This window comes from Atta cephalotes (genome assembly GCF_000143395.1).
Source record: "Atta cephalotes unplaced genomic scaffold scaffold00016, whole genome shotgun sequence".
In the NCBI taxonomy this organism is placed as follows: domain Eukaryota; kingdom Metazoa; phylum Arthropoda; class Insecta; order Hymenoptera; family Formicidae; genus Atta; species Atta cephalotes.
In genome coordinates this window covers 2,690,418-2,705,890 of record NW_012130080.1, presented here as the reverse complement: position 1 = coordinate 2,705,890, position 15,473 = coordinate 2,690,418, and the positions used below count along the sequence as shown (strand labels likewise).

The 15,473-nt window shown below is 37.0% G+C and overlaps 1 protein-coding gene across 1 annotated transcript in view; it reads left to right on the top strand.

Moving 5' to 3' along the window:
- Positions 1 to 9,866, top strand: part of LOC105618254 (protein ovo) — a 25,253-nt gene extending 15,387 nt beyond the window's left edge. The window contains exons 2-10 of the mRNA XM_012199794.1: positions 2,398 to 2,825; positions 4,256 to 4,751; positions 5,924 to 6,491; positions 6,699 to 6,988; positions 7,252 to 7,529; positions 7,861 to 7,998; positions 8,155 to 8,454; positions 8,599 to 8,757; positions 9,756 to 9,866. Of these exons, the coding sequence (XP_012055184.1) occupies positions 2,398 to 2,825; positions 4,256 to 4,751; positions 5,924 to 6,491; positions 6,699 to 6,988; positions 7,252 to 7,529; positions 7,861 to 7,998; positions 8,155 to 8,454; positions 8,599 to 8,757; positions 9,756 to 9,866 (2,768 nt within the window). The remainder of the gene's footprint in view (positions 1 to 2,397; positions 2,826 to 4,255; positions 4,752 to 5,923; positions 6,492 to 6,698; positions 6,989 to 7,251; positions 7,530 to 7,860; positions 7,999 to 8,154; positions 8,455 to 8,598; positions 8,758 to 9,755) is intronic.
- The last annotated feature ends 5,607 nt before the right edge of the window (positions 9,867 to 15,473 follow it).

Here is a 15,473-nt window from a genome sequence, read left to right as displayed (position 1 = left end):
AGAGAGAGAGAGAGAGAGAGTCGAAGATAGGCAGAGGCGTACATCGGTACCCCGGTCACGACGATTGCGCCGCAGGTATTTATAGCACAGCCGAACCTGTTAGGGGGGATTTGGTCAGAGGAACTCATGCACGCATGCACGCGGTGTGATTCTTTCCACCGAAGATTGCCCGAACGGAACCGCCATTTTGATGCCTTCGCCATGGCTGTTACCTTCAGGGGTTCAGGTCGTGACGCAAGCGATTGCGCAAAAGATGTCGTTAGGCACCTCGTCTAACTCATAATTTTGAGGTCGGGATAGCCTGCGGTTGATTTCGAGCTCAGGGACAAGAGAGTCTTTCGAGAAGATTCAGAAAAGATCATCCTCCTCGAGGACACCGCGGACATAGGGATTTAAATTTCTCTATTTCGACCACTCTGCATTTCGGGGTGCTTTGAGCTTTGTTTACAGAAGCGACTTACTTCTTAACTTACCCGCATATTCCTAGTGATTTTTGTAACATTAAGATATTTTGTGTGTGGCATTTATATATATTACTTTTTTTTAATAATTTCAAGCACGTAAAAAATGTTAATTGCAAATAAAATTAAATAATATTTTTTTTTGCAAACGGAAGAATGTCGAGTATGTAATATTGGTATCCCCGAAGATTATAGGCGAAGAGACTTTTCTTCTTTCAATATATTTTCCAAAATGACCTCAGAGTAAAACACCGCGTCCTCGCGCAGATAATTTCCTGGTTGTCGCTCTAACAATGTGATTACACAGTGTCCTCGTGCTCGTCGAAAAGCACTTGATAAGTCTCGAAAGTCGAGAGATCGCGTGCGTCGCACATCCAATAATAGATTATCTTTAAAATTGTGTAAAAGCACTGTACTGCGTTGCGACGAAAAAAAATTATAAAGTTATTATTATTAAATAAAATTATAAAGTTATTATTATTAAATAATAATCAATATTGCCGACGATAAAAAGTTAGCGACATCGCTCATTTACTGTATTTATTATATATTTATTACTTTATTTCTCAGGTCCTTATTTATTCAATTCTACATGGTACATGGTGGACATGATTTTATTGATGCAAAACCGATATCTTATAATTGATTTTTACATCAATAATACTCTTTCTAATGCAAAATTATCTACATAAATAAAGTAATAAATATATAATAAAAAAATAATGTCGCTAAATTTTTATAGAAATATTGATTGGAAAAAATATTGATATTCTATGATATGACGATTTTGCATCCATAAATCCATCACTTTAGGAAATCATTTTATCGTGGGAAATCTTGTAATATCGCTCTCAATATCCGTTCGTTTCTCTTGAAAGAAATAACAACGGGAGGAGGTGATCGGTACCGCAATTGGTTATCGCTCGCTAATTAAAGACAGTTACTTGTCCGCGTACTCTGAGACATGCTCGAGGAGAAAAGTGGGAGATCACGTATGCGTGCGAAGGACGAACGTACGGCGAAATGGCCGTAGCCACTATACGGTACCTGCGAATCCTCAAGGTTGCTCATAAATTCAGACACGGAGAGCAGCGGGCCAACCGCCAACTGACGGTTATGATCGTCGTCGTCGTCGTCATTGCCTCGTCCGTGCATTACGTATGCCGACTGCCGAGTCCCGATCGGCTCGCATACGTATCGAGATTTAATTCCTGTCTCACCTTGTGTCGATGTCGCCGTTCGTATGAGTCGTAAATCCGTATCGCGTGTTAAGTGTTAAATTGTGCGAGCCTTGGAATGAGAAGTTTGTTGAAATTCTCAGTTTATGCCGTACCGAAGAAAATTGTAAGGTCGGAACTAAAAAGAGCAAGGTCTCATGTTTTTCAGAAAAAGCCTTTGTGTCATATTGCTTTCTGCAGTGTTTTCTATAGGATTTTTTATTTAGATTATGATGAATTTACTTCATACTGACCAAAGATCAATCAATACAAGTTCAGTCAATATAAATTTAAATCGAATTTATAAATATGGATCATCGACAGATGATATCAACAGGATGCTAATAATAACAAATTAGTTCTTTTATTGGAATATGTATGTCGATGTATCGAAGACTTCCTTGTCAATCAATAAATTACTCATAGGTAAAACACCAGACCTCTCAACTGTCGTAATAGTATATTTTATTAATGAAGGAGATGTGTATGTGAATCTTTAATAAAATTTTCCAATCCATTAAATCAAATTAAATAATAATATATAAAAGAATTCAGTTTGTCGTATTCAGCTCAACAAAAAACAGATTCGTAGAAATTTTTTTCTTTAATTCGATACAGTTCTTTACAATTGGGACAAACTGTCTCAAGATTTTTAGTAAATAATAGTTCATCATAATGCTGGAATATAATGGAACATTTTTCTCTTTTTTTGTCAATAGATCGAGACAAAACTGATGATGATCGTGCAACATCTCCGGAATCCTTTCGCAGCAGCAGTCCGGCACCATCACCATCACCTCCACATCCGGTGACAAGTAATGCTACCAGTCCGCCTCCAAGACGGTTTATCTCCAGCATCCTCGGCGGTGACGTGCCGTATGGTAGTAGACGTCATGTGCTCACCAGGGCGGAGCGGAAAGAATACAGTAGCCCACCGATAGCCTCGGATGATCCACCACAGTTCCTGTCAAAGTCAGAGAAGGTTGCATTGCCCAGGCCGCAAACACCACCGAAAGCACCCCGTGTTGAACCACCAACAAGGGTTTCCGTTATCCAGAGGGTGCCATCCCAAGGTACTTCTAGGAAAGAAGAAAACAAGATCGAGATCGAAAGAATTGATCCAATACAAGCTCCAGAACCAGAACAGGTAAACCAAGCAGCATAAATGAGAAATGATGTCCAAGGAGACTTTAAAACTAGTGCTAGAACAGTGAATAATCGTGCATTTATGCATTTTTCTAACTAAGGTCACCCATCTTTCGAATGTCCTATGTTTTGACTCTGTACTTTTTGTTGTCTGGATAGTAATCGATATATGTTCGTCGGATAACTACAGCAATGATTTTGCATTGTATGCAATTAAAACATTTCATATATTTCTTCAGTTATTGAAAAATAACGAATTTTAACAACAATAAAAATATGAATATACGTATAAGATATTTAAGTACATCCGAGGGAACAGAAGTCTATTATTAGGCTGATTCAGTTATGCTTCGTTAATTTCGACAGGATTTCGTTAACTTCCTTGCAATGCCTCATACATTATGTATAACGACAAAGCGGATAAAGAAGGGCGAAGAAAATTTTGCATGGTATTATGCGTAACATTACTTAACTTGCGGTCTGCCGAGCAATTTCTTGCGATTTTGTATGCTGTTGTTTTTCATATCAAAGTACGAAGTAACGAAAGCTTGTAATTTCTATGAAAATGTGCACAGTAATTCACAGTAATTTCGCGAGTATACGTTATACGAGAAGGAAAAGAGAAAAGAAAATCTCTCTCTCTCTCTCTCTCTCTCTCTTCCTCTCTCCTTAGGAACAGAATTTCGATTTTATATCGAAAGTGAAGAATTGTGTATTCGGATATAATGTTTTGTTTTGAAAAATGTTCATCTAAGAAATTACATTCATACATCTTGCGCAACATTGTTTAATTTTTTCAATTTAATGGCACATTTAATGAACCAAATTTTTAGAAGTACATTAAAACACACACACACACACACACACACACACACACGCGCGCGCGCGCGCGCGTGCTATAATTTTATTACATATGCAATAAAATAAAGTATGAGATGTCTTTTTATATATTTTATATTTTAACCTTGGATAGAAAATCTTTAACTTATATATGCATTTAAATCATCAAGTGTGTATTCAATTTTCTTGCAATTATGTCTGTAAATTAACTTTTCAATTTTTTCCTAAATTTTCTTATTAAATTATATTTTTATCTCTTATACTAATAAAATTTTTTTTTTTCTTAACAACTTAACACCTCATTGTATGCTCTTTTGAGAAAATAACAACCGATTCTATTTCGATGAATACATACTCCTATCATTGTGCCATCTAGAGGTTGGTACAATAGTTCAAAAAAACAGATAAAGAGAGAGAGATAGACAGAGAAGCGACGAAAAAATGTGAGAGTGAAAATCAAAAGGAAAATATAGACTTCGGTATTTTTATAACAATCGAAAAGGAAACAATTAATATATTAATGCACGTAAGCAATAATATCAATAATAATATTAATAATAATATTAATAATAATATTAATAATAATTTCAGGAGCAGCCCATAGATTATGCAGTGCCGAAGCGAAAGGAGGAAGATGAAGAGAAGTGTCGTGATGGTGCGATGGCAGCACGCAGCTCCAGCACCTCGATTGCAAGGTCTTTGCTGGCTGTCAAACTGTCTGGATCCCAGGTGGTACAAGCGGCTGCAGGCCATGGCAGATCGTCGAATTCAGGTGGTTCTTCCGGCGGTGGTGGTGGCGGTGCCAACAATTCCTCACCCTCGTCGAACGGCGGCGGCAGCGGCAGCGGTGGTGCTATGATCGGTGGAGGATGCGGAAACGGGACGATTCTCGGCAGCGGAGGCAGTGGCGGTGGTGGTGCTTTAGGCGGGGGTGCGGGTGCAGGCGGCATGCCCCCCGGAGGAAATGGAGGTCGTGGCAACTATGGACCGAGTTCGCCGCCGACGGGCTCTCTGCCACCGTTCTACGAATCCTTGAAGGGCGGCAATAATCTCGCGAACTTCGCCAATCAGTATAACAGTTCTCAAGGTAAATTAATAATAAGTATAAGCGCGTCTTACCTTTGCTTTTTTCATTTTACTCATTTCCTTCACGTCAGAAAAACGTGAATGATTTTCAGTCGACTCTTGACTCGATATCTCGCCGCTATGAAATCTTTTTAATGATACGCGGTTCGTTATTGTTAAATCAATTCTATTGTTAGAACATTAACGATTAACATTACATTTTTGATCGTTGCAGACACAACGCTTTTTTTTATTACGTCTGATTAAAGACGTATTAATTAATTGACTAATTAACAAGAAATAGTAGTTATTTCTAGCCATTTGTTTTGTACAATTAAATTGTTAGCTAAATCAACTAAATTTTAGAATTAAATTTATTATGACATATATAATTCTTTGTATTTGAAGTCAGGCAGTAATATTTATCTTGTCTAAAGGAAATCATCGAAACGGATAACAGAGCGACACATCTGAACAGATCGTGATATTGTTTACATCTTTTGTTCAAATAATTGTGATTGTGGCCGACTGTGATCAGTTCTGACTTGAGTGTTTACCGTGCGGTTGAGCAATTCGGTTATTTATGTCTTACAAAATTGTAATAGTATGTCCTACACTTGGACGCATCGTGTGTCAAGTTATCTTGTACATTATTTTTTGCTGCTATTACAGTTTTATTTTTTTGCTATTTATTTGTTTTTGTTTTTGCTATTATTTATACAGGAATATATATTGCCTTTTAAGATATTATTAAATTATTGTGATATTTATCTTCAGACATCTAGTCTCTATGATGCAAACATTATTGCAGAATTTAAAATTGCAAGGTATCACTTTTTTTGGCAAATCTAATTGTAAGATGTTATTCTGTTGCATGTATAATTTTTTCGATGTTACTCTTAGTGTGGCATAAGTTTCTTTTATTTTGTTAAGCAATAACTCTTTTATTAATGACGATACATTATGAAAAAACAAAACGATGTACAATAGATTATATTTTATTTCAATTAATCAAATTATCACAATACTCATTCTCTGAAATCCGGGAATAATGCATCAATTGTCAAGATGTTATTATCCTTTCAGTAGAAAATTTGAAAGAATACGTTATGTATATGTATACAAATTTGTTAAATTTATTAAGATTCATGGATCTTTATTGTTGGATTTTCAATTATCTGTGTCGTTATTCAGGAAATGCGTATCTCACACCATTGACGGCCGTTGGGATTGAATGCGATACCGGTCAACAGGACAACTCACAGCACGCGCAGTATAATGCACAGGAGGGCAAGCAATACTCTCTTCTTCAGAATGTTTGCGCAAATGTTTGCGCCTCCTACGGTTTGACGTTTAAGGAAGAGGAGGAAGAACTAGCGGGCTATAAAATTCAGCCGAACGACCTGCTTCCTTCTCAATATGGCACCTACGACGTCACCGATACTGGAATGATGGTGGATATGGTGACTGGTACCATGGTAGTGGATCCATTGCAGTTCACTGCAGCGACCTTGACCTTCAACTCGCCGTCTGATCACACGGCACTTCTCGAAACTCTCAGCGACGCGGCGGACCTTCTATTGCCCAGGTTGCAGACCGAAGATGGTGGCAGCGATCTCTTGGAAGAATCACTACACTCGCCCGCATCGACTGGCAGCAGTGGAATCGGTCAGGACGCCGGTCAGATGACCACTCCCGTTGAGCCTAGCGTCGATCCTTTCCCCGAGCATAGCATGGCCTTGACTAGAGGCTTTGACACGAGGTGAGCTCATGCTCAACTAGCGTGAGGAACTACTCGCGCGCTCGTTGATTTAATTAATACTATCTCTGCCATTCGCTGTTTGCTTTCATCGTAGTTGAATTTAAAACCCAAGTATCTCCATATAAATATGCCATTTGTAAATTTCAATTGCAATATAAATTGAATAAAATAACATATTGATGATAGATCGCGTGCCCTTTTTCTCAGACACTATACAACTCCGCAACATTTTAACGCATCCAAGTTGGCGGGATTGAGTTACGCAGCCGGCGAGACGAGTTATCAGTCGCTTCAAAAGGAACGTCCAGAGCTTGCGTTACATGTCAATCAGAATCATCAACATCAGCAGGATCAGCAGTTACAAATTCAGGTGCAGTTACATCAGCAGAAGCAGCAAGCTAGCTCACCGCACCAGCAGCAACAGCAACAGCAGCAACAGCAACAGCAGCAGCAACAGCATCAAAGTCTTCTGAGTCCCGGATTGAATTTCAATAACGGTAACAAATTATCATGATTGTTTTTATATTTTTGTATAATTATTACTGAATGAACGTTGATATTTTTACACAAATAAGTTTGTACGTAGATAGTAATATCTCTAAAATTATCAATTTAATGTATAACATAATATAAATGTTTTATGTGTGAGACATACAATGATATTATAATATTTGAAAATATAGAAATTGTAAAAAGTAGTACAATTTGTCGCGGAAGATTCTTAGATTTCTAACGGAAGATTTTTAATTCGTTGATCTAGGACTAAGGATTAATACCGCGCTAACGGTTCGGTTACTTAATCTCGAAGGTTTAGAGATAGACTCCGGTAGCAGCGTAGGCGGAAGCTTACCCAGCCCTGGCACTGCGAGCTGTTCCTTGGATGGAGCCTCATCTGGTACCTCACCGTCATGCGGACTGGGAGAACACGCGCACAGTCCACGCATAGCAGTTGTATCACCCACCACCGTCGCAACTCAAGCTGCTGGATCGGTAGGCGAACCGCCGCTCTCGCAACGGGTCGGTGTACTTCAACAAAGGGTAAGCAACCCAAATTGATCCAGGCAAAAGCATATATTTTCGTTTCACAATATTAAATTACCTCCCGGAATTGAGTTTTAACGACACTTAGAAATAATGTCGTTCGTGATATAATTTATGAGTTCCTTGAATTTTTAATTGAATTGTTCAAGCAAAATTGTAGATCGATACACAAATTCTTACGTGAGATCGATATGTAAAGATGATAAGTGGAATGTTAATTCCCATTCTCATATTATGCAATGCTCAGTCAATTTGAGTGCTTCATCCGATGTCATCTTCTGATCGTCACGAAAAACACAGCGAGAATTAACGTATATTCTCATCGTAGCTGGGTTTACCGAGCGATTGTCAGCTAGAATTTGTTAATGGTGGTCATGGCATAAAGAATCCTTTAGCCATCGAGGGTCAGAGGCAGGCCGCAGCTACTCGGGATGAAGAAAGAGCTAATCGCACTCCGCCTGGCAAGGTAATGCTGCTTTGTGCGTTAGCTCTGCGCAATCTTCGTTACTAGAGACATGGCTGTGACATAACGAATTCATCGTATCGAATCGCGAGTCGATGCCGCAAGATTGCAAGAAGTCGTTATAGCATTCTGATAACTCTTTGACTCTTTGCTCAACAGGACGATGATCCCAATCGCTTTACCTGCCGCGTGTGCAGCAAGAACTTCAGTCTTCAGCGACTTCTTAATCGTCACATGAAGTGTCATAGTGACGTGAAGCGTTATTTGTGTACGTTCTGCGGGAAGGGCTTCAACGATACATTTGACCTTAAGAGGCATACGCGGACGCATACAGGTGTGCGACCTTACAAGTGCTTCCTTTGCGAGAAGAGTTTCACGCAACGCTGCTCGCTGGAGAGTCACGGCCAGAAGGTGCATGGCGTTCAACATCAGTATGCATATAAAGAGCGTCGCGCTAAGGTAAATTAACTTTCTAAGATTGAAACATCAAAGTAATATTTTGCATCTATTATTCTCTCTATATATAGATATCCTCCATATATATATATATTTGTAAATATATATTTTAATTTGTTATCTGCATGCGATGTATCTGTTTGATAGATGTATGTCTGTGAGGAATGTGGACACACGACGCACGAGCCGGAGGTGCATTATCTTCATTTGAAGGAGCAGCATCCTTATAGTCCGGCGTTATTGAAGTTTTACGACAAGCGGCACTTCAAGTTCACCAATAGTAACTTCGCCAATATGTTGCTCCAGGTCGGCACAGACACCTCCGCATAGACACGATAGTAAAATGTTGATATTCGTGTAGGTAAAATATAGTTAGCGTATTAATTAACCAACGATCTGATATAGAAAGGCTTAAACGAACAAAACAAAATACACAGCGCGGTATACAAGAACACATTTAAAGACATTTAAGAAAGTAATTCGAGACACTGTCCCCGAGAATGGGTGCGTTGTTAATAAAGTTTAATAAAATTAAAAGTTAATTAAAAGTAGCGTCTTATCAAATGCTACAATTAACGCTACAACAGTGTTTTTCTTCGAACTTTGTCTTTCTTCTCCGAAAAACGGTAATCTCTTCCTTCTAAACTAGGAAGAAAGAAACAATGAACAAACAAGCTTAAAATATTTCATTTTCATCATATCGGCGAGAAACTTAAGAGAAATATCATGTACATGACTTCGCGATCATCGTAGCAACAATCGAAGATTATCTATTACTTTTATTCTTCTTTCCTCTTTTCTATCATGTCCTCTGCCTCTTCTACGTGTGAATTTAAAGGCGGCAGGAACCAAATGATGAATCAGATCCCATGAGATTCCTCAATTGGATCCTGTCGTCAAACTTCGATGTTTATTTCAGTGTCACCGCAATGGGAGCGACTTGCAGGTACTTTACGCGCGAAACGTTATTCCTTTCGTCAGCCTGATTGAAAGATGAATGCATGATCAATCGGCATCTTTCCTTTTCTCTCTTTTTTGCTTCTTTCTATCTTTATCTCCTTTCCTCTCCCGGATTCTCGTTCTCAATAGATTTAGAAGCTGGTTGATGTGCCGCATCGCTGCTCTTTGAGTTTCTCGTCGCTCTCCGATAGATACGAGTAAAATGTTGATATTCGTATAGGTAAAATATAAATAGCGCATTGATTAACCAATGGTCTGATATAGAAAGGCTTGAACGAACAAAACAAAATACACAGCGTAGTATACAAGAACACAAAATTATTCTTGTTGATGTAACTTTTCAGGGTGGCCTGTTACAACGGGACTCACGGAATATGGACAGCTGTGGCCTTGCGGAGCGACGAGAAACGGTCTCGAAGAGCAGCGATGCAGCACATCAACAGACCAGCTTCTAAATCCGTTGAGAACGAAAATCCGGGAGAGGAAAGGAGATAAAGATAGAAAGAAGTAGAAAAGAAGAGAAAAAAATGCCGATTGATCATGCGTTCATTTTTCAATCAGGCTGACGAAAGGAATAACATTTCGCGCGTAAAGTACCTGCAAGTGGCTCCCATTGCGGTGACACTGGAATAAACATCGAAGTTCGACGACAGGATCCAATTGAGGGATTTCATGGGATTTATGATCATTTGGTTCCTGCCGCTTTTAAATTCGGGTAGAAGAGGCAGAGGACATGATGGAAAAGAGGCGAAAGAAGAATAAAAGTAATAGATAATCTTCGACTGTTGCTACAATGATCGCAAAGTCATGTACACGATATTTCTCTTAAGTTTCTCGCCGATACGATGAAAATGAAATATTTTAAGCTTGTTCGTTCATTGTTTCTTTCTTCCCAGTTCAGAAGGAAGAGATTACCGTTTTTCAGAGAAGAAAGACAAAGTTCAAAGAAAAACATTGTTATAGCGTTAATTGTAGCATTTGACAAGACGCTACTTTTAATTAACTTTTAATTTTATTAAACTTTATTAATAACGCACTTCCGAGTTCTAATGATGACAGCACGTCGGACGCTCAAACTCTAACGTTCTGTCAGAAGAGCGTTCTGAAGAACTTTCAGACTTGCGTGTTGCGACGCTATAAAATTTCGCTTCTACCCATTCTCATTGGGGACAGTGTCTCGAATTACTTTCTTAAATGTCTTTAAAACTTCTTATAGTTCTTCTTATAGTTATAATTTTAACAGATTAATTTAAAGAAATTCTAGAACTGATAATAGATTACAGGAGGATGCATGGGACATACGCACACATACACACATATTCTGATACAATCTCATATATAGTGCTTAGCTGATAAATATTAATATTGTGGACTAAGAGGCGCGCGCGACATCGAGCAGACCCAAAGACTCGGATAGAACGTTTCAGGAATGCTGATTATCCTCGGCGAGCGTGTCGAGGCGGGAGAAGAATGCGATCACACGGAAGATTTTTTTTTTCTCAGAGATGTACGGCGAGTTACGTTATTTTTCGACTCGATGGGCGAAATGGGATTCTTGACGTCGCGATCGCCAGGGATTTCCTTCGATCGCGGCCTTCACTTTATTGTCATCGATTGATCGGGGCACCAGAATCGAAGGAATCCGCGTTGCTCGAACGTCGGGTATCGCGAAAAACGGGGCTAGATCACGATCGGCGAAGTGACTTTGCACCGTATCATCGTAGAAATAGAGCTCCGCGCTACCGGTGTCATAGTGAATAATCAGAATAATTAAAAATGAACTCTTCACGCCGCGAATGCAATCGACGATTTTATCATCAAGAATCGATGTTAAAATTAACTTTTGATTTTGATAGAGATGTTCCAAGTAAACATTTGTTACAGCGGCACGATACGCCGATATCGTTTTAGATAAAACTGCAGTTTTTATTATCCTCATTTTTTAATTATTTTTCTAAACGCCGGTAGTGTACATATATACATATATACATACATACATACATACATATATACAATACTTATAGTAAGTTCCCAACCGAAGTGCACTTTGGGTAATCTGTGATATGATAAAAGTAACAAGACAATCCACTCGCTCCTCCACGCACAGATTTCGCTTTTCCGCTCTCTTGTGCGCTTGTGGTTTTTTTTCTTTTCTCTCTTTCAGGATTAGGTAGGGAATAAGTAAGGGTAAGAGGGCATGCACACCCTATATACATATATACATGCACGGATACACGCACACGTACACGCACACACACGCACGCACACACACACGCACACACGCACACACACACGCACACACGCGCACACACACACACACACACACACACACACACACAAAACGGGATTTCGTGCAATTCTAAGATGGCAGTACATTTTAATCGGGCGACCGATATATTCTGCTCGATTTCTCTTTTCACGAAAATAGAATGGCTCTCAGGTTCTAAGGGATGATCTTGGGATGATCAAAGACAATAGATCAGCGAGCAATAAGCTAATTTCTCGGGAGACCAAAAAAGATTAACATTTGCAAACGCGATCGTGAAACACAATTCTCTTTTTACGCAACATTTTCTAATATGCCTGCTGGTTTCTATCTCATTTGTTGGCATAAGAATTGAGTAATTATATCTTTAAACAAATTGTATCTTATAGCGCTATCTCCATTTTCATTACTCACTCTTCTTCCTTGTATTTATTTGTACTATAGGTCATTTATTATAGAGTAAATGATGTATATATGTACATAGGCTTATTCACGTTGTCCCCGTGGCAGTGCGCGTTATCAAAAGGTTAGAAAGGGCCGCGAATACACGATGACCTCGAAAGCATAATTCTTCGACTTTTGAGCGAGCGCGAGAAAGTGCTTCGTAAATGCTTTATAAATTATCTATTTTTATAGAGAACATTAAGAAATTGAAATTAAAGATTATACATATTATCTGCAACTTGTCAGAAATGTAGATTATAAATATCTGAAATAGGCGAAAATTGATGGAAATTGCCCAGTGGGGTGCACCGAATCATAAAATTACTGAATATCGGATATCCAAAAAGAATGTGATATTGAATATCTGATTCGATATCTGATATCCGGGAAAAAAAACAATAATAATTTTCTTTATCTTTCCAACGTGAAAAAAAAAAGAGAAAGATGAACTGTGCAAGAAGTTCAGCTGAAAAGAATAAAATTCTGCATTAATGATGCAAACTTTCAATGTAAAATTTCAACCGGATATATTACCGGATACTGATATCCAGCTATTCAGTCGGATAGTAAAACAGTACTGGATAATACCGGATGTTACCCGGATATCCGATGCATCTCTACTACCCAGTAAACGAGAATGAATTAAAATAGATTGAAATTTTATCTATCCGAATGCGTATTTTAAATAACAACTTTTTTTATTCAATTGGATTAAATTGGATTCAATGATTCAATTGGATTCAGTTGGATTCAGTTGGATTCAACTGGATTGGATTGAACAATTACCTTTTCTATTCAGAATTTTGAATTGAGAAGTATTCACAAGACATAAGAAAGCTGATGTTATTTTTAGATTGAAAGACGTAATCTTAATAATAAGAATAAAAATGCATTCGGATTGAAAAGGATTTATTTTAACATTCGTGTATGCGTATTTAAGTTCTGGCAAATATGATTTCCAGTAACTCGCTCTGACAACTTCAATATGCAGAAGCGATCATATTAAAACTTCAGCTGGATCTTGAATGTTATTTTACCACTTTGATCGAATAAGATTTTTTTTGTTATTTATGTTATTTTATCACATTTTTTTGGATCATTGATAGTCCTAAGTGGGGTCCCGATTAAAAATATAAAGATAATTGTATCATATAATTAAGAATATAGGAAAATTTATTGTATTTAAAATTGAATTAGATCCGTCTCGTCGTACGAAACGTATCCGCCCGATGGTTAACGCGCTGAGAGGATTTGACAATCTCAATCGAATGTAATGTAAATACACGCCGTATAAGACTCTTAGGCAGATTACTGATATATTTAATTCTCATATATATTCACTCATGTATATGTATTCGTTTTTAAGTCCGCGGTTGCCTCGGCGTGGGCGATGACGCCACCCGCCGTGAGACGCTCATCCCTATTGTAAATAATCTTCATTACGACGGCGGAAACGGGTACCAGTTAATCCGCAATTGTCAGTATCTTGCTTACGACAGTAACGTACATATAATGTACTTGTACAGCGAAGGACTGAGAAAAGGAGGACCAGCACGGTTTTTCCTGGATTTACACCTCGAAACAAAATACTCGAGGATAACAGTACCTGTCGCGCACTGTCAATCATAAGTTAATATGTTGCGTATTATCATTCTTATTATTATTTTATTATTATTATTATTAACATTTTTAAACGATAACGTTCTATCTATGTTTCCATTACTATTTAATTTACGCTCAGTATTGTCGCGAATAATAGCACTTAGCTATACTTTCCAGCAAATTTATCGATTTGACTATCAACTTAATTATCATCATCCCTTTTATTTTGTTGTTACTTCGATATTTGCGAACGCTATTAATTTTCTGCGGCGTTGAATTTTCTCATCCCTAGTACATAATGATCTGTCATCATTATTATTATTATTATTATTTTTATTATATCATTATTATATTATCATTACATGCGCTGAATAAATTTAATTATTGATTCTAAAATTAATATTATAGATAGTTGTACACGTACGCAGGATATATAGCTCGATGTAGAGTGTTTCTTAATTATATATATATATATATATACTTCAATCTAGAATCGAAAAATGAGAAAAATAATATATAAAGATAGATTGTTTAAGCTTTATCTTCGTTGTAGTAACCTAGAGAAAATAAAATTATTTTAAACTAAGACTTTCTAAGGATCATAAATGTGATTACACAACAAGTAAGGAATAAAGACCTTTAACAATCAAGCTGGATCTTAGGCTTCAATAATTTCGTGTGAATTTATATACTATATATGTAATCTTTTAAAATTGCGTGGCGAAATGATTTTTCGGTCTTGAAAGACTCAAGACTGAACTACAATAGTAATATCATAAATTAAATTTACAAGCAATTTAATTTGATGCTCATCTTAGAAAGATCTTAATGATGCTGAATAATATATTAAAATTTGTAAATAATCTTATTGCGAAAAAATAAGATTATTATTAGATATTCTAAAGTGTCATTCGAAATAACGTAATATAATTGTAATATATACGTATTTTATTTCGAATTGTATTTTGAAACATATCTATATTTACCGATTGAAGTATTGGCTTATAATTAAGAATCAGTCTATATAATATTTATCGAATTGTTCGATTGTAGAAGCGATCTTCTTTGCAGAACGCAGAGAGAAGATTATAACTGGGGAATAGCTACGGCATAGTGTACAATTTGCCCAATTTATAAGAATAAAATAGAAAAGTTATTTTATCTGAGAATTATCGATTATTTTGTACAGTCTCATTCCAGTTCTTGTACTTTTTTACGATGCGTCTCGGCCAATCTGAACACAAAGAGCATTTAAATAAAGTATTAAACTCTATATAGTATATAAATATATAAACTCTATATAGTAAACTCTATATATAGTATAATAAGCCTTTTTTTAAGTTCTTAAGCTGTTAGATTTTAATTAGTCCTAAGCTCTAAACTTTACAGTCGAGATCTGATTAACTTACTTAAAGTTTACATCGAAAAAGGTTTCTTATTAAAAAAAAATCGTCACAATTTAGAGTTCAGAACAAAAGACTAAAGATTTAATAATACATCTTTTTTTTGTAAATTTTCCCTCGGATGAGGGAAATTAGGCGCCTTTTGGGCAATATGCGCAAAGACAAGACTATACTAAATTCATTACACTGTTAATCAAACTCGTAAACAGAGTCCCTTTTTTTTCTATTACACAGTAATTCTAAATTCCTCATACAATTCCCAACAGTCTTAAATCTTTCAAGCTTTTTCATAACGGCCTTAAAAGCCTTCCAATTCCAATATGACAAAACCAAATTTTTATCAGCAA